This window comes from Protopterus annectens, chromosome 6.part0 (assembly GCF_019279795.1).
Source record: "Protopterus annectens isolate FY-2018-M chromosome 6.part0, PAN1.0, whole genome shotgun sequence".
NCBI classification, from domain to species: domain Eukaryota; kingdom Metazoa; phylum Chordata; order Ceratodontiformes; family Protopteridae; genus Protopterus; species Protopterus annectens.
Window position 1 is genome coordinate 1,140,205,408 of NC_056737.1, and position 20,151 is coordinate 1,140,225,558.

Genomic DNA, 20,151 nt, shown 5'->3' on the forward strand with positions numbered 1-20,151 from the left:
TTGCAACTAAAATTATGTTAATATGATTTGTTTTCATTTATATAAATGGGATTGCCTATGTCATACGTGATAATTTAATAAAGATGTTTCTTGTTTAAAAGATGTATTTATGTATTTTTATGTATCATCTCTGTGCATGAGACAACAAAGATAGTCATGAAGTGATCATGATTGGTGGACAGCAGTCAATTCCATTCAATCCTTTAGCACACCAGCACTATGACCTTCAAATTACCACCATTATGGTTGGGAGGGTGGCCTAATGGTTAAGGTGTTTGCCTTAGAAACACAAGGTGCAGAGTTTGAGTCTCACAAGGGATAGTTGGCTAGGCTTAAAGTGGCTCACAAGAGCAGTTAGCTTAGTACTACCCTATGAACCAATAACAACAACAACAAAAGAGAGAGAGAGAGATCACCTGCTGACAGCTTACTCGCCACTTGGACAGCAGGAGTCATCACCCAAAAGAAAAGTGAAATCACACAGTGGTGGTCCCTCAGTGAAATACATGAACAAGATGAAAAGACCCTTTGTATGTAAAATACCCAAGACGGACTCAGAAGGAAAACAAAAAAGAGAGAGATGCACTTTACTAAAACAGACTCATTACTGGTTAGGTTTTATAGTCTGTACCTCAATCGGATTGGGAAAAAGAGAGAAAAGGCAGCATAACAGCAACTAAAGCAGTCTGGAAAAAAAAGTGTTTTCTTGTTGTTTCAGCCATATGCCCCCTTCATTGCACAGGCACATTATGATCTTAGTGGGGGAGGACACTCAAAGGCCACTGTGAAATATGTTGCTTACCTTCACTGGCACTGTCCTAATGGGTCCCTGTGCCCCAATAGATAGAAGTCTCATAAGATGTTCAGTTTCCACTGGAGAGTTTGCATCAGAAATCATCCAGGAGGTATGCACTCCTTCCCTGGTGAAAGTGAGCAAGAAACTTTCACCATTCATCTCTTACCCTCACTGGCTCCCTCAATGGTTAGTCTGAATTACAAAGACTGTAGTCATGCATTTTTCTACATCACAGATATAGATTTCTTTCCTGCATTTAGTTCATCTGTTTATCTGATACATCATGTATACAAGGAAGGGAAGGGAAATCTGAAGCATATATTACCATATAAAGCATAAGTAATTAGGGAAGGTCAGAGGTTTTAGATTCAAGGCCAATAAGACATCTTAAACATTAGTACTTAAGTGCATCTCATCAGTAACAGATGACCACCATCACACCTAGAGTTACCATATGTCCCTCTCTGCAGGACACTCCCAATTTCATCAGTCTTGTCCTGTGAGAAAAAACACGAAAAACAGCAAATGTCTTGAGATATAGACCAAGGATCCTCAAATAGTTGCATACAATTATTTTTGAGTCTGAAACCACTGATATTATACAAGAGAAACAATTCAAACTCTACAAAAGCTAGCTTTTATTTTAAAAGCAAGGTGAAGTCCATTCGTTTGCACTGGTTCCAAATATGGTTTGTCTTGCAAAATTGTGTATTTCCATAAAAATGAGCCCCACTGCGGGCATCTGAAAAGGTGGCAACCCTATTCATACCTCAGACAGACGGCATGGTCAGGAATTCTACTTCTGAGCCTGAACAAAAGTAACTCTTTCAGGTGTCAGGGTGTCTGAATAAGAAAATTCCACATGTGGTTTCTCAGATTTCTACTCCATCCTTTTAATAAACTTCACATAACTTAACACGGAGAAAAACATTACATATTAATTTCTTGGTTCTCTGTCTGCATTTCCTTTTGCAGTGTTCATAAACATCTTTTTCTGTAAAACTGTATGCCGCTTTCTACCAGCCTTCATCACTGTATTTGCTGCATTATACCAACCCAGTTGTCAAATTAAACTAATCAGTGATCTGGGAGAAATGAGCACACGGACACTAATTCTATGTACAAAGTCAACAAAAATCTGTGTGTGACATTAGCATGGTCAGCCAATCTAGTCAGACTATAAGCTACTAGACAGAGATGACAAACTTTTCACATCCTAGCCAGACAATGTTACCCAAAGTAAAGGTCTGAGATTACAAAAGGTTTGTAACTCTGCAACATTTTCAGGACTAACATTCTAAAGTTCCTTAGAATGCTATGCCACTGAGGTTATAGATTCATAGGATGATACTGGGTCTGAAATGGCCTTGTATGCCAGACACATGTCACCTCTGAGCAGTCTGTACGAGACTGAGTAGAGGGACAGGGCTTTTAGCCTATCTGTATAGGATAGGTGTTTCAGACCCTGGATTTTCCTGGTCAGGAACTCTGTGGTCTCTCCAACTGCTGAATGTGCTTGGCAAGGTACATACCGAAGGGAGCATTGTACTCTATAACGGGTCTGATAAGTGAGGAGTACAGGGATGTTATGAACTCCTTGTTCCTGGATGAAATCCCCTTACTTATGAGGTGGGCCATGTAGAAAGCCTTTTGTACAGCAGAGGCAATTTGGTGATCAAAAGTCAGATTGCTATCAACATGGGTGCTCAAGTCCCTCAAGACTGACTGCATGCTTAGTACATTGTTATTAATGTGATAATTAGTGGGGATGCCATTTTTCTCAAAGGGGATAATGATGCATTTCTTGGCATTCAGTTTGAGGCCATGCTTCTGACACCAGTCATTAGCTTGGGTAAGGCTCTCTTGGAGGATGCTCACATCACTAGGGGAATTTAACATAGCGCCCAGCTTGCAGTCATCTGCAAACTCGGTAAGCCACGGACCACCGGTTTTGGCTTGCACCTCAGAAAAGTATATCCCAAACAGCAGAGGCCCCAAAACCGATCCTAGGGGTACACTGCTCGTTACGGGTCTACTACTAGAGGTGGCTTCCCCTATTTTGACTGAGTGGGTTTTATCAGTGAGCCAGTTAGCTACCCATCTGGTAACATATGGGTTGATGCCTAGCTAGGAGAGTAGTGCGGAATAGTGTTGAAGGATTTGGTTAGGTGAAGGTAGGTGATGTGCACCGCCTTCATCCATGGCTTTGGTGACTGCTTTGAAGAAGTCGATCAAGTTTAACAGACATGATCTCCCTTTTGACAAAACCAAACTGTGTGGGGCCAAGCGTTTGGAGGTTACCAATGTCCTTGTTTATAAGGTCCATGATAATGCGTTCCATGGTCTTGCAGATCAGGCTAGTTTAGGCTGACAGGCCTATAACTGCAGTCAGAAAAGTAGAAGTACTCTCACTGTAAATTAATGGAGAGAGAAATCATAGCGTCACCATAAACTGGAGTTAAGAAGGTGAAAACACTGGTGTAAAACTAAATACTGCACCATGGCAGCAAACCAATCCAGCTTCTGCAAGGTATAACACATTTAAAAACAACCACATGCAGTGGTGGCACAGGGACATTAGCATTCCTGAAAAGTTTAGCATGTGACAACAAATCTTTTCCCAGTTTTCGGGTGCTGTTGTCCTTAATATTGAATACTTGTTTTATGCTGAATCAGACTAATGCGGGATCCCCCCCCTAAAAAAAACAGTAGCAAGTCATGGAATGTGTATATCTGCCAAAGTATGCTGATTTCAAATATGTTTTGAGGAGACGGGGCTTGGTCTACTTCTACACAGTACAGCACATGTTTTCTTCTGCATTTAGATGGCCAAAGTTCTTGCATAATAGCTTGGGGGAAGCTCAAGGCCATCTGTTTTAAAAAAGGCTTGATGTGGCACCACACACAAACTTGTGTCCTGAAGTAGCTTGATATTATCTTTATGCAAATACGTTACAAAACATGGGATTTAATTTACATAATTCTGAAATAAAATACAAAACATATCTCACTCTCAAATACCTCATAAGTAGATTCCCACGAGAAATCAAATTTATTCTCAAAATTTATGTACGCACCACATTTGCTGTTGTAATATATTACACTTAGCAATTTACTACCACAGCTGTCATCGTTCAAATATATATAATTTCCAAAACATATAAAAATGTTCAAAGCACATTTTATCTGTCAACTGTTTAAACAGGACATTATCCAAGCATTTTCTTCCAAAGGCCTTTTTATGTTACTATTCAAATTTATAAACTAACAGCCTTTCTGAGAAAAACGTTCAGTTCTTAAAAATAGCATCATAAACATCTAACGATCTGCAAAGATATAGTAAAAAAATGATCACCAGAGGTGGGATAGTCAAACTCCTTTCTACCTTTTTAATTTATGGAATATGTGTAAAGAAAAACTGCACGTTTCTGCAGTAAATGAAGAAAAAGGTTAACTGATGGGATAACAAAATGGCCACATGAAACAGACAATCGTGGGTCTATGTAATACAGATGAATGTGGAAAGAAAAGGGGTTTATAGTACAAACTGGGGCACACAAATGCAACGACTGCGGGGTATGTCAGATTACTGAAGAGCAACATAAAAGACATTCCTTATATACCGCTCAACCATCCAGATTTTTGAAGAATGTCCAGATCACTGGCTCGCAGTTTTGGGCCATTCCTCAAACTTTGTGCGTTTTTTTTTTCTGGTAAATCGCTGAGGTTTAAGTCAGTAAATAATAACAGACATATGGGTTTTAGATTTCAAAGCCTTCAGAAAAATGCAAAGAAACACAAATCATGTCTTCTAAGTTAAGAGCAATACTTAAAATCTGTCCCTATTTTTAGGCCTTTGTCCCCACATTAATGTTGGCTCATCTAGATTTCTTGCAATAACAGGTTGAGAGCTATGGTTCCTCTTGTACTTAGTCCAAAAATATATACCAGCATCTTAAACAGGATACATCACTTCATATCACTATCTCATGTCAGGGCACATCAATGCTTTACTCTTAGTCACTGCTAACAGCTAGGGCCCTCCTACTGGCAAACGTCTTCACCTACAACTTAAGACATTCTGATCAATGGCCATCACTTTGAACCAAGCTTTGCTAATCATTCCTAACGTACTACTGAACATGCTCCCAATCTACTAGATCAGAATTTAACGTCATTAATGGGGAAAAGGAAGTTTCTAAACAGTACAGTTTTGTACCTACCATAAATGTAGATGTTCAAGTGTTCACACTGCTGCAGTCATTACACTTGGGTTATCCTGCCGTCAGGTGGTCCCGTAGTCGGCCAGAGTTCCAAAGTCTTGGTCCAGCGTTGGTTGCTGTTGCTTCTTTCCTGACATCAGTGCGCCAGGGGTATAACAAGATGCATCCGACGCAATTTTCTACAGTTTTTCTTGCCCCAGATGTCAGGTGCCCCCAAGTAGGTAGGCAATACATATTGCTAGTAAAAAATATACATAGAAAATAAAAACAATACCTTCAGTTACAAGCAAATACACCTCAAAGGTTGTATAGGATAGAAAGGTATAGATAAGTCCAGCTAGTTCAGAGGGGATGGAGGGAGGGTAACCTGGACTGCAGCAGTGTGAACACTCAAACATCTACATTTATGGTAGGTACAAAACTGTACTATGTTCATTGTGTTACACTGCTGCAGCCATTACACTTGGGTAGAATCCCAAAGCTAAGGTTGGGTGGCTGATCTATAAAGAGTTAAGATTGGCTATGAGGCCCTGCAGAACTGCAGTGGCAAATCCTGCTCTGGATTTAGAGTAGAGAGGCAAGTGGTAATGCTTGGAAAAGGTGTGCACTGAACTCCAAGTTACAGCCTCCAAAATTTCCTTGGTAGGTACTCCCCTGCGAAAGGCTGTTGAAGTGGCTGTTGCCCTGGTGGAATGTGGCCTGATGTTATTAGGGACTGATTTTCCATGCTGTGTGTAGCAGTAACGAATACAGTGTCCTATCCATTTGGATATAGTCTGCTTTGAGATAGCCTTGCCCTGTGATCCTGCAGCATATGCTACAAACAGTTGCTCAGTTTTCCTGAAAGCTTTTGTTTTGCTGCCTGTGTATGTCCAAAGAGTGCAGAAGTTTCTCCCCTTTATTCTGGGGGTTTGGATAACAAGTTGGCAAATGGATGGTTTGGTTAAGAGCCACACTAGATACCACCTTTGGCATAAAGGTAGAGTTTGTCCTTAAAGAAACCCTGTCCTGATGAAAAATTATAAAAGGTTCCACTGCCATTAATGCCTGTAGCTCTGAGACTCTTCGTGCTGAAGTTACTGCCAGGAGCAGAGCTGTTTTCCATGATAAAAATTTTAGATCGGCTGTATTGGCTTGGCTCAGAAGGTGGCAGGGTCAGTTTTTCCAAAATGAAATTGAGGTCCCAAGTTGATGTTGGTGCTCTCCGGGGCGATCTTATGTTTTTAGCCCCTCTGAGGTACTGCTTTAGCAAGGGGTGAGAGAATAAAGGAGGATCCGTGTTGTAATGTGCTGAAATGCCAGAGGCATGGATCTTAATTGATGAGAAGGATAGGCCTTTGTCCAGCATCTCAGTTAAGTATTGCAAAATCTGAGGAATGTTTGGGACAAGAGGGTCAAGGTTTTGAGCCTGGTTCCAGGCGCAGAATCTCTTCCATTTTTCTGAGTAAGCTTTCCTGGTGCTAGGCCTCCTGGCCTCCAAAATGACATCCATAACAGCTTTAGAGAGAGGTGTTTGCCTGTTTGACTAATGAATCTGCCATGCAGCCAGGTTTAGGGTTTTGAGCTGACCATGCAGGATCCGATTATTTTGTTGAGTCAGAAGGTGTGGAATTTGAGGCAAAATCCATGGTGGGCCTTGAACTAAGTTCTTTAAGATTGGGTACTAGTGCTGGCGTGGCCAGTCTGGAGCAATCAGGATCATCTGTGCTTTTTCTTGTCTGGCTTTTAGGAGTACCTTTGAGAGGAGAGGCAGTGGTGGGAAGGCATAAACTTTTAGGCTTTCCCAGCTGAAGGAGAGAGCATCCACTTTTCATGCTTGTGTGTGATAAGTCCTTGTGCAGAATTTTTGTAGTTGGCAATCCAGTGAGGAGGCAAAAAGATCTATGTCTGGGCATCCCCATTTTTGTGTTACCATGCTGAAAATTTGTGGATTTAATTTCCATTCGTGAGGGTCCATGATATTTCTGCTGAGATCGTCTGCCAGAGTATTTTTCTTTCCTGGCAGGAATTGTGCTTGCAGATGAACTTGATAAATTAGAGCTGTGTTCCACAAGATCGTGGCTTGCCTGCATAGGGGATAAGAATGAGTGCCCTCTTGCTTGTTTATGTACCACATTACTGTGGTGGTGTCTGTCTTTAATAATAATTGTCCTGGATGCAGAAGGTCCTTGAAAGCTGTTAGGGCATTTTGAACAGCCAACATCTCTTTTTGACTGATGTGAAGATGCATCTGGTCTGTGGTCCACTGGCCTTGAATGCATTTTCCTGCCATGTGTGCTCCCCAGGTGTAATCCGAAGCATCTGTTGTTAGAGTCTGCCTGGCTGTGGGTAGGGTAAAAGGCTGACCCTTGTTTAGGTGACATGCCTGTGCCCACCATCGAAACTCCTGTTGTAGGCAGGGAATCATTGGTATTACTGCTTCTAAACTGTGAGAGTGTTGAGTCCAAACACTTTTTAGGTACCATTGTAATTTCCTCATATGCAGTCTGGCATATGGTATTAGTAGTATGCAGGATGCCATGAATCCCAGGGCCTGCAGAATTTTTCTTGCAGGGAGATGGGACTTTTGTGCCAGTAATTGAAAATACTGAGTTAGTTGAACTTGTTTGTCTGGTGTGAGATAAGCCATCTGGGCCATTGTATTTAAGCTGGCACCCAGGAATATAATCTGTTGCGAGGGCACTACTTTTGACTTCTTTTCGTTTGCTGTGTACCCTAGAGAAATTTGCAACCTTTTTACAAATGCCAGATGCTGTAGAAGGATGTCCTTTGTTTCTGCTTGAATGAGGCAGTCGTCCAGGTATGAATATATTTGAATTCCTTTTTGTCTGCAAAATGCAATTACTGGTGCCAGGCACTTTGTACAGACCCTGGGCGCAGTAGATAAGCCAAAGGGCAGTGCAGAGAATTGGTAGTGCATTGCACCAGCTTTGAATCTGAGGTATCTTCTGCAATTTTGTCTGATAGGGACATGCAGGCATGCCTCTTTGAGGTCCAGAGTAACAAGCCATGCCTTCTTGTCCAGCATGGGTAGAAGCTGCTGTAATGTCAACATTTTGAATTTCGGAATATCCAGGTAAGTATTTATAATTAAAAGGTCTAGTATGGGCCTCCAGGCCTTGCCCTTTCTGGGGACCAGGAAGAGTCTTGAGTAAAATCCTTGTCCTTGTTCCTGTTGTGGTACTTTCTGAATAGCTCTCATGTCCATGAGGGCTGAAATTTGTTTTTGTGCCTCTGCCCATTGATTTTGTGGCAGGTCTGGCATTCCTTTAGCCTTGGTAAAGTATGAAAGTGGAACCTGTAACCTTGAGACACAATATTCAGAACCCATTTGTCTTGGGTGATTGTTTGCCAGTTTGAAAAAGTGCTAGTTTTCTCCCTAAAGGGGCTGCCAAAGGGGAAGTCATTGGGACTGTTTCCTGTAAGGTTGAGACTTGTCCTCACCTCCTTTTGGGGTTGAGGTGCCCCACTGTCGTTGTCTGTTAGAGCCTTGGGGTTGAGATCTGCCTCTTGGGCATCTGTATCTGCCTCTCTATGGCCTGTCTGACACTTGAAAGGACCAATTCTTTGTTGGCCAATTTCTGCTACATCGAGGTGGCTGTACCTGTAAGAAATCTTTGACTGTTTGCATAGATTTAGCTTTATCCTCCATTTTCTTTAACACTTCTTCTGCCTTAACACCAAACAAGGTATCATGCTGTAAAGGAGCATCCAATAATTTTGCCTTAACATGATCAGGTAAACTCTGTTATTTTAACCAAGCATGTCTTCAAATCACAGAACCTGTAACTGCAGCTCTACAAGAGGCCTCTAAAGAATCAAAACCATATTGCAGAGTATGTTTTCCCACCTGTTCAGCTGCATGCAATAAATCCTGCATATCTTTACAGTCAGGAGCTTCTGAGCTTGCAAGCATTTTATGTTTTAACTGAGCCATTAAATATTGTTGGTACTTAAGCATGTGAAACTGGCAATTTAAAGCCCTTATTGCTAAAGTTGCAGAAGTGTAAACTTTCTTCCCCCATCTATTCAAAGCTCTCTAATCTCTGTCAGAGGGTACTGGATTTTTTGCAATGGAAGCCTTAACCCCTTTTGGACCCTGGGAAATAGTTTCTGGATCAGCAGAAGGGTTTTTATAAAGAAACTTGTGAGAGTCAGGGACTCCATAATACCTATCTGGCTTAGCTGGTGCAGGGGGCAAAAAATCAGGAGATAAGCTGGATTCAGAGAACACATCATCCACAATATCTAGCACAGGCGGAATAGCCAGGGGCCTGTGCTGAGGCAATAAAAGGAAATCCCTCAGCCTTTTCTTGGATTCTGAATAATCCTGACTTTCCCAATGGGAATGCTCCCTCATGGTATGTAAAGTTTCCCCAAAAGAATAATCCTCAGGAGGAGAGGCTGAAAGGATAGATTCTTCAGCATCGGAGTCCTCATAGGGGGGTAGAGAGTATCCCTGGTCTGAAGAGGAATCAGAGGAAATGGAAACCTGATCAGAGGAATCATAGTCAGTATCCTGCCTAGGCCTTTTCTCAGGAGGGGGATGGGAACCCCTGATTAGAGTAATGAGGTCTTCGGCCATTTTAAGCATCTGTTTCTCAGGCATGGAGGACTGTCCAAGAGAATGCTGTACTTGCTTCTTTGTCTTTAATGGTACTTTTGTCTTGGCTGTTGCTTTAATGGTAAGTTGTGAAGGTCTGAAAACACTCTCAGAAGCTGATGCCTGCTCAGCGGCTCCGGTCCCATCTGAGGGATTAGTTTCCATAGGCCCAATACCTTGAGTTTCCAGAGGCCTAGTTGTCTCCACGTGGGAGTCGGAGGTGGCCTGTGGCTCTGAGGTAGCGGGTGTCAGGGGCTGCAAAAGCACCTCACTGAGAGCCGGCGAACCGGCGACTGGCCTAGAAGAGGTTTCGTACCTCGGATGCCTGTCTTTATCCTTGTCTTTGCGTTTTTTCGGAATTGCAGTCGTCGGTTGATCCGACGGCATAGTATAATTGAACCTTCGGCCAAAGTAGTGTAAAGCAAAATCAAAACGTCTTTTTATATTGCGTTTGTTAAATCCAGCACAAAACCGACAACTAGTAACGTCATGATCAGGGCCTAGGCATGGAATACAGTAAGAGTGGAAGTCCTTATGAGGTATTTGCTTCCCACAAGAAATACAATTATTAACTTTTTCTGACATCGTCTGAGGCAAGAAAAAAGTTTCCCCAACGGAGTACTTAGCTTTATTGAAGACTTCGGATCTGAAATTCGACTTCAAAAATCTCAGGAGTCAGCCGACCGTCACTTGCGAACTGCTTCTGCTTCGGGCACCGCGCGGCAAGAAAGACTGAAGAAAATGGCGTCGGATGCATCTTATATACCCCTGGCACACTGATGTCAGAGAAGAAGCGACAGCAACCGACGCCAGACCAAGACTTTGGAACTCTGGCCGACTACGGGACCGCCTGACGGCAGGATAACCCAAGTGTAATGACTGCAGCAGTGTAACACGATGAACATCGGTACCTGCTGCTCTATATATAACATGACATAAGAAATGTGAACCACTACGCCGCCTAAAGTTGAAATTTAAATTGTAGCTAAAAGGAAAAATGCTAATTCATCTTTAATGCTGTTTTATGTAATCCAGTGTATAATACTCTACTTGTCCACTACAGTTAATTATATAATGCATGTACACAGTTAATTGTTCCTACTCGATGCATTCAAGTATAAACTGTGATGTTTTCATGGAACCTTTCACCCCAGGACTCAGCTGAAAGAATACTACCAATCCAGTCGGACTATCCCAGTTAATAAATAAAAATACATACATAAATATCAACTATGTATACTAGACCTAAAGTCAAGCACAGCTTTCCTATTATTGTCAAAACCTGTACTACACGAATGACAAACTCTCTGCATATCAATACGTCTACCCTTCTATTAAGTCAGCATGTGTGTACTCTATACGCCTCTCCCTGTAAATGAGGAACATACGTACTTAAATTCTAATGCAAGTCTGTAAAATGACAGTTTAGTGCAATTCAAACAGCATAACCTGTACGCTTAGTGTACCTTTTAATTACCACTATACTACATACTACGTACTGTTTACTGTAAGTGTTAAGTATTGACAAACATGAACATGCTACAATACCTCTAACTCCCTTTGACTCTGGTCATAGCCGAAAACAGTCCACTGATCAGTCCACCTGACCTGCTTAGCAAGTTACAAACAGGGGATTATGATTGTGTCACTGATCATATAATCAAGTGGTTACATGTCTGACAGACTAATGTAAAGAAAATCACCTTTAGAGATCAGATCATAACTCTTTGTAGGAGTTTGGAGTTCTACTAATGGTAAGAGAAAGAAAAATATGTTGGAGAATTGTTTCACAGCTTTAAAAGCAGCTAGCTCTTTGTAGTAAATGTTGCTACCTGCTCCAATTTACAAGATAGCAAAAAGATATTAACAAATGCAGGAGCAGAAAGGGTTTTACAACTTCGAAAGTTATTAAAGAATTATTACTGCCACATAATAAAACAGTTAGAAGTGAAGGGTGTATTTGTGTTGCCATACACTAAAAGCACGTCAGTTTAAAGTATTTTACAGATTTTAATGCTATTTTAGATTCTTCCTGCTGTTTATGCAGTAATGTGAGAATAGAGCTCATCAGTGCTGAAAGGTGCTTGCCAAACTGTTAGGCACCTTCCTCGTATCAGAAACATGCATAACAAAGTAATCTTTTTCTCAAATTCAGACTGTTATGGAGTCCACACACTAAAATATTTGGGTAATGCTCTGTTTAGACATCTAGCCTGAACATTTTGTACTTCAGAGCTATATCTGTAAGATAACATGCTAAGTGTGTCTTTTGACAAACATCAGAATGATCAATGTAGCATGCATTATGTTTGGCAAAAGTTTATAGTGGACATTACTATTTGTGTGCGATCCATAAGTTATTGTTTGTGGAGGGACTGTACACAGTATGGGCATCTATGCAGACAAACTTATTAGCAAGCTTCTGTTTAAGAAACAGGAATTTCCTTTTATTTTCCTCATACCACCTATTGGGTTTCTTTACAGCGTTAACAATACAAAACTCTCCTCAAATCACTGTAGAGGAAGATTCTACTTTTGTGTAAAATTCAGCATTTCAAACTACTCAAACTCAGACTTTGTCATTTAAGAAATTAGAGAGAGATGAGAAAGAACAGTGTGTGCGTGTGTGTGTGTATGTATGGATATATATATATATATATATATATATATATATATATATATATATATATATGTGTGTGTGTGTTTGTGTGCATGTGCATATATATATATATATATATATATATATATATATGTGTGTGTGTGTATATATGTATATATATATATATATGTATATATATATATATATATATATATATATATATAAATATATATATGCACATTGCACACCCATGCAAGCAATTTAAATAAATTACAAAACTACTACTTGGGAGGAAATATAGTTATGAAGGTCTTTCCTGGCACTTGACAATTTCACTGGAACGTTCTCAAAAATTTCAATGCAGCTAACCGCATGATTGCCAATCCTGTATTTAACTAATCCACCCCCTCTTAATTACTTCCACAGTAAACACTATCTTTCAGCACCCAAATCATTTGACTAATTCTGAAAATTTTCCTTGCACAGATGATGTCTGAAGATCCTGGAAAGAAACATTAGTCATAGTCTTCCTCCTCTTAACTTTACAAAAATATTTAATACCTCAGTGTTTTTTCTTTAATGATTTACCTGCACAAGGCACAGCTGCCAGCTTTCAATGTGCTGTGAATTTAGAATTCAGTACATGCAAATAAGCTGAAAGGTTAGAAATGGAAAACAATGCAGCAAGAAAAATGTAACCATTAAATCATACCTATTGCTCTCCAGGGGAAGGACTTCTCTGTAGAGCTACAGAAAGAAAGAAAGAAAAACAAGGTATATTATTCTATACTGGAAGAATTATAGCTGTAATTCCAATACAAAGTAAAAACACTTAACTGTGATAACACAGGAAACCAGCCAGCATAATACATGTATCATCATAAAAAGGGCATCCAAAATTATTTAACATGGCAAAATATACATAAGAGTGCAACAAATTTAATTTCTAAACTCATTCTGATTCAAAACTATTCATCAGCATAGACAGAACTGTGTTTTATCAGTCGCACCACAGTCAAAACTTTATGCAGTTAAAAAAATCACAGGGGTCCTAACATTTGACATTTAATGACAAACAATCATACTCTTACACACAAAACAAATTAAAATAGCTAGTGTTTTGCAGTGTAGTGCAGTACAAATTTTTGTTCTAAAATTAAGTAGAAAATTCTTACTGCATATATTCTCATAACACCTGAAATTTCAAACACAAATTAAAATGTTGAGCGCTATTGCATGGTGCAGTAAACAAGAACCTTCTAGTACATGTTTTACTTTCATTTGTTCTCTTTAGATTTCTGGGCTTCTAACTGTCAAACAGATTTTTGCTATAACTGCATACTGTGTGTGTCAGGTGACAAACTTTACAGAAGAATTAATCAGAATAGCAATATCATCATATTTCAATGTAAATATATTGTGGCTAAGATTTATAAATTTGTAACACACAGCATGACTAGACGTGCTGAATGATCAAATGGTCAAAGATGCATAGCAATGACCCAAGCAAGAAACAAAGGGGAACTGGTGAAGATGCATAGCACAAATGTTCAGTACAACTCTGTGGTTGCTTTACTTTGAGGATTATGCTTGTGTTTCTGATCAAAATCAAACTGAGTTCAAAATATGGACATTAAAAATTCAGTTTGAGAACACAGCAAACTGCAGAAACAATTTTTTGCAGTACATCAAGCTTTGCATGCTCTACTGGCCCACTAGTTGGGAGAAAAATATGTCTGAGTGAAATGAGATTTAAAACCCCACACTGCTACTTAACAGACAGCTTCAAAAGCTGTCATTACCCTGCCATACTTTTTTTGGCACTGCTAAGTGCTTACAGCTTTTAAAGTTGTAGAAGTGTTGCCAACACTTATGTGGTTGCTGCCATGTGGGCTGCAACTTTAGTTCCAATCATCATGTTGGGAGTTGGGATAATGATTAAGGTGTTTACCTCACATTCAATAGGTACACGGCTTGATCCACACTACGGGGAAATTGGCTAGGTTTAAATGGTCCACAAGGTCAACTAGCCTTGTACGTACCCATGAACCTATATCAACATTTAAATGTGCTTAGCAAAGTTATGAAGCATCCAGTGCAAAGTAAACAGTGTAAAACTAAACGTGTTGAATATATACTGCAAACAATTGAAAGAGAAATAAGAAGAGTTACATATCTGAAGAGTACACTGAGGAATACAAATTACGCTGGGGTACAGGGCGGTGCTTCTTTTTAGCAAGAAAACTAGGAAAAAATATGTGTGTGTGTGTGTGTGTGTGTGTGTGTGTACGCGTTAATCATTATTAAAACCCCTGCAACTGCTAAGTTCAGTGGAGTGCCTGGTTAGCTGGGCTTTCATGACAAAAATGTCCATAACTTTTTAGCAGGTAGAAAATTTCAGAGAACAGCAGCACCTTTCAAGATTATGCATTGTATGGCTCATTAACACATGCATGCTTTGACATGTGGGTCACCCTGGTCCATATGGACCTTTTTCAGGTTCAGCCCAGGAACACTGTATGGTTAAATGACTTGCTCAGAGTCGCACAACAGGCAAATGGAAGTGACAGAATCGACCCTGAATTACAGGAAGAAGCTCATTGTGTTAAGCCTCTGAACTAAGTGCTCACATCCAGTGATGTAGGCTATGAAGATGTTTTAATGACCAAAACACTACCTCTGGGTGGTGGACATGGGCACGTATGTCACTCCAAGGGTGTACTACACCCCCCCATTTGTCAGCATGCTCACACACAAGCTTTAAAGGGCTTTTGTTATTGACATGGTGCAAGGAAAATATGGATGCAAAACAAAGGGTATTATATATGCATTTAAGTGCCCTGTACCAAGTTTTATGTAGGAGAAAGCAAAAGAACATTTAAAGTTAGACTATTAGAACACGTGAGGGGTATTAAGGGCAAATAAAGAAAGCCCTATAGCTCAACAGTTTAAGACCTTCCATAATGGGGAAGCTGGGGGGGGGGATTACAGGATTCTATTTTAGAAAAAAAAATAATATTGGTCAATATGACAGTGCCCTTATCAAGAATAAATTATTGTAGAACAAATCTGTGTATATGTTGAAATTTGATATGCTGATCCCAAATGGATTAAACTTGGAGTGTAACTGGAGATTTTAAATTCAACTATATGTAATTAAGTGTAAATGATTTAATGGGAGAGTTAAGGCAGGTTGATTTTTAATGTTTTACTCCCTCAAGGCTTTTCAGCTCAAGTACTAGAGACAATAAATCACTTATAATCTATGCAATCATTTTCAGTACATAACTCATTTAAGTCCTGCCTTGTTTTAAACCTCATTCCTCCTCTGTATGTATTGTTCCCACAATTCTCATTTTGTCCTATGTAGTCTGCTCCTACCCTTTTCTAAAGATTTCATTGTCCAGACTTCTTGTGCTTACAGGCTGAGAGGTATGCTCTCAAGGTTGCAGTATTTTACCAATTCAAATGAAAATCACAGTGGACAGTCATGGAGTTATGGAAAACCCCTACTTGCCCATTTCTGTCCCAGTATCGGTCCTCAGATGCCTTTGCCTGAGTACATGACCAATCTGTTCAAATCTCTTTAGTGTGATTGCACTGCAGCTCCCATCAGACAGCTGATATTATCAGCTAGAGTGAAAGTGAACCTCTGCGTTTGTAGAAGGGATAACCACCATGTAAGTTTACTTGCATCTGTGGCCTTTGTAAGGGGGGAGCAGATTTTGGGGAGTTGTACAGTTCAGTAATGGTTCGTCATCGAGCCAGCACTCTGGCTGCATACAGTGCATACTTGACACTCATCTGGTAAATGCAAAATTAGAGGTTTTTCCTCCCATGCAACACACAACGATTTCAGATTTTGTTATAGTATTTACAGATTTGCTGTGGGCTCAGCAGGGTGTGTGCATTGTATGTGTGTGTGTGTGTGTGTGTGTGGGGGGGTTGCTTCTCATATAAAATGCTTAAAACTTGCACTTTAAACTTTCATGACATACTGTTGGAAAGGCAGTTTTATGATTTTTTTTTTTTGTTAAGCCACATTCTGTGAGATGATGTTTAAGGAAATAAAATACACATGTAGCAAATGCTTGCGTGAGAAGTTTCGTGACCACCACCAGTGGCACTTCCAACACTACTCAGCAGTGGATGGAGCCATGCAGCAGTAGTACGACTCTACCCCCACATTTTACTTGGCATTATCTTTGCAAAAGGAGTGAAGGTCTAGGACAGCAGCCCAGAGAAGGTATCTTGGTCTCATCAATAATTCTAATAGATAGACCACCGACATAATCGTCTGGACTGAGGCCTTAGACTTCCCAGTTACATTTAGTAGGGGACATCAAGAAGCTCAGTGTTTGGTCAAACCTGTTAAAACTACACAGCATAAGATCTTTATAATGCTCCTCAATGTGGGTCAGCCTGTCAGTTTGGGATTCATGTCTCCTGATCTTACAAAAAAGGGTGTGGCAATGCCCTGTCTAATCTGATAAGTGAAGTAAGAAACATTGGGCTCTTTGGGACATTTACAAAGGATATGCTTCTGCCTAACACAAGGGATACTATAAAAGGATTCTGTCACCAATACAAACTATTTAGGAAAACATACTGACGGTAATCTTGAACTTAATTTAATGAATGTAAATATTTCTATTCAGTTTGACCCAGTTGGTAAATACCAAAACACCCTCCAGTACCAGGGCAAACAAAAAGCCTTGATCCTTTAGTAGGGTACTACATTGGCAAGAACTCATTGACACATCTGTGAGCAGCAACAAGGAAATCCCTGTTCTGACCTCTCCATTGGCACAGCGGGATAAAGACATGAATATGACCAAGGCAACCTCAGTTCAAATAGCAGCTGGGGAACCTACTGGAGATGGCACAGACGAGGACAGAAACCACATGGCTTTGCCAGCTCAGCTCTCTTTTTGAGTGAGTAGAAGCACATTCCTTGAGCACACATTCCACTGGTTGAATTCCTGGAGTTAACTAGAGACTCCATTTAGAGCACTAGGTTCAAGGAGGCAAGGGGTGTCTTGAGGGGTATTACGACCTGTGGAAGCAAATATGCCCTCACTGATGCCCTTTCTATACCAAACCCAAAGTGCATTGCTGGGAATGTGCTGAGAGGGTAGGGCCTTAAGATAACCTCCACTCAGGCCTTGGATATGTGATCGCACTGCTCCCTGCTATTAGACTATCACATCTAGGAGGAAGGAATGGTTTGCAATGCAGTAGGCAGAGGAAGAGGACCTCAGTGGTCAGAGGCAGGACAAAAAACTGATGAGGGGGCTCTGCAGTCCCCTTTATATGACTGAACTGGGCATCATACAGGCTCACATCTAGTGCTGGTACCAACAACCACTACTGCAAGATGCTATAAAACTGAAAACGAAATGCAGACATTGCAGTTAGCAGCCTTACTAGAGATCATGTGACTACTACATTAACAATCTGTCCTGGAGGGAATTCATGGTCAGCGATAAGCAGTGACCATGTTCTACCCCCTCCTTTTCTCTGCAGGCATTTCAGCCTTAAATTGTTCCCATTTCCTCTCCTGCCTGTAGCGTCCACTTTAGGTGCACTGTATTCACACCCTTTTTACTGCAGGGTGGTAATGTAGCTCCCCTTACTGTTCAGAAAACATCTTCAGCTATCCAAATAATCTCACAAAGCTCCTTCTGACAAGCCATGTCAAATGCCTTCTACTTTTTCACTTGTTACTTTTCTTCCTATTACCCTCCCTTCAGTAGAGAGCTGCCCCTCATCATCCATAAAGCAGACCAACTCTGATATGTTGACAACTTAGCAGTCCTTTTTTTTTTTATACATCACTTTTCTATAATTATTGCAATAGCAAGGTCATGCTCTTCAATTAGGAAGCTCGTTACATAAACTACTACTTAACATTACCTGTTCTTTTCACCCCCTCTCAAAAAATTAAGAGATGCAAAGTAGGAAGACAACAAAATTAAAAGGCTTATTGTTAAAGTGTGCAAGTGTACACTGCATACCTCCATACCTCTCGACCTCAGAGTGGAAAATCTGGACAAAGCCAAAAATAATGGGGGGTACCAAAGGCTTAAAAATAGGGACACTTTTTAAATATTGCTCATATAGATGTACAGACTTGCTAGAATACCAGGCTTTGCTTTAGCATACATTTTCTGAAGGATATGAAGTCTGAAACCTAAATGTTTGCCATTATCTAGTGACTTCAGTACTTATTGATTTGTAAGAAAACCACAAATTTTATGATGAACAAACCAAAAATATGAAGCAAGAATCCGGATATTCCACAAAAATCTGGGCAGTTGAGAGGTATGCATACCACTCAACCTCTTAGCACAAAAAATGTGGGAAAGCCTAAAATGACAGGGGGAGACAGGCCCCAAACTAGGGGCAGATTTTAAATATTGCCCGTATAAACTTAGAAGTTGCATCAACAACAAAATGATTTGTGTTTGCACACATTTTCTGTAGGATAGGAAGTTTGAAACTCTATGCAGTTATTTAGTAACTCCTGTCTTAATTGGTTTGCCAGAAAACCATAAATTTCATAAGGAACAAACCAAAAATATTAAACAAAAATCTGGATAGTTGAGAGATACAGTACACTATAGATTCCATTCTTGGATATTCTGCTCTTTAGTATCTGCAACCAGAAACTTGTATTCAGTTAAAACAAAGACTATACATAAAAAAAGTGTCACTAACATAGGATTATGTGGAATAAAGGGCACTATCACCAGTTTCACCGCTACTGTGTACTCAAGTGCTGTGGGTTCAGATTACAAACGTGGAAAGAGTCAGACGTGTATACCTGCAAACTGTGCACTCTGTTCTATATACCCCCTAGATAAGTCACTTTGAAATCCAGATTTAAATGGCAATACATGATTCTTTAACCATAAATACCCTAGTAATCCTTAAAATGAAATAAATACATGCATACAAACATGGGAGAAAGGAAATTCACCCCAGGAATCATGTCAGTCGCCCTGCTAGACAGGGGTCCAGGGAAGTAAATAGTGTGGGAAGAAATAGCCAGGGAATTGTTATGGCTAGGCTTGTATAGTCCCTAGGGCCGATAGCCTAGTACCAACCTATGAACATACATACTACCATTTGATCTGAAATAACTGATCATCTGCTATCATAATACCTGCCATGCACTTGCTATATAGTATAAATCCATTTTGGTATAATCTAACAAGTGCAAAATACAAAAAATTACTTATCAATTTTAAATGAACATTTGCATCACAGCCTTATGCAAAGCTACAGCAGTCAAATTGTTTTTTTGACCACACTAAAATATATGCACCTAATTAATGCTTTCAAAAGCACAGTTAATCAAGTAGATAGATTTTATTAGCACCTCTAGATAAACTGCTGAAAGCATAATCATCATTTAGAGAGAAACAAAAAAAAGAGAGAGAGAGAAATGATTGAGAAGGAAGAGAATGTCACACCTCACTCTCAGGGCATGCACAAAGTCTTGTAATTTGTTTTGTAAATGGAAATGGCTGCACCAGCTTGAATGCTTCACGAAACAAGAATAAATTAAGGCTTTGCAAATAAGCTTATAAAAATACAGCAGGCCAGAAGTTATTTTCTAACCTGCACTTGCTAAGACATCAGTTTAAATAACTGGTAAATATTCACTACTTAACTTTAAATAAAATAAATAGGTTATTTACAACTCGATTTACAGCTTTGGAGAACTCTGTGAACTGCCTTTTTTTTTTTTACCCCTATTGCAATGGATTGCTAATGTCTTCCAGAAATGTAGCTTACGTCCTTGATGTCACAAGACAGTCGTCATCATTAACTGAATATGGTGCCCTTTCCATAAAAAATGGATCCTTAAAACAATACAAAAATCGAACTGGAAACACCACAAACTTGTTCTTGGTACCAAAGC

General features: G+C 40.0%; 1 protein-coding gene across 10 annotated transcripts in view; it reads right to left on the bottom strand.

Moving 5' to 3' along the window:
- PKP4 (plakophilin 4) overlaps window positions 1-20,151 on the bottom strand; it is a 3,210,231-nt gene that overhangs the window by 1,274,636 nt on the left and 1,915,444 nt on the right. For all 10 annotated transcript variants that reach the window (XM_044074755.1, XM_044074756.1, XM_044074758.1 and 7 more), the window contains one exon: window positions 12,934-12,968. In XM_044074755.1, coding sequence (XP_043930690.1) covers window positions 12,934-12,968 — 35 coding nt within the window. The remainder of the gene's footprint in view (window positions 1-12,933; window positions 12,969-20,151) is intronic.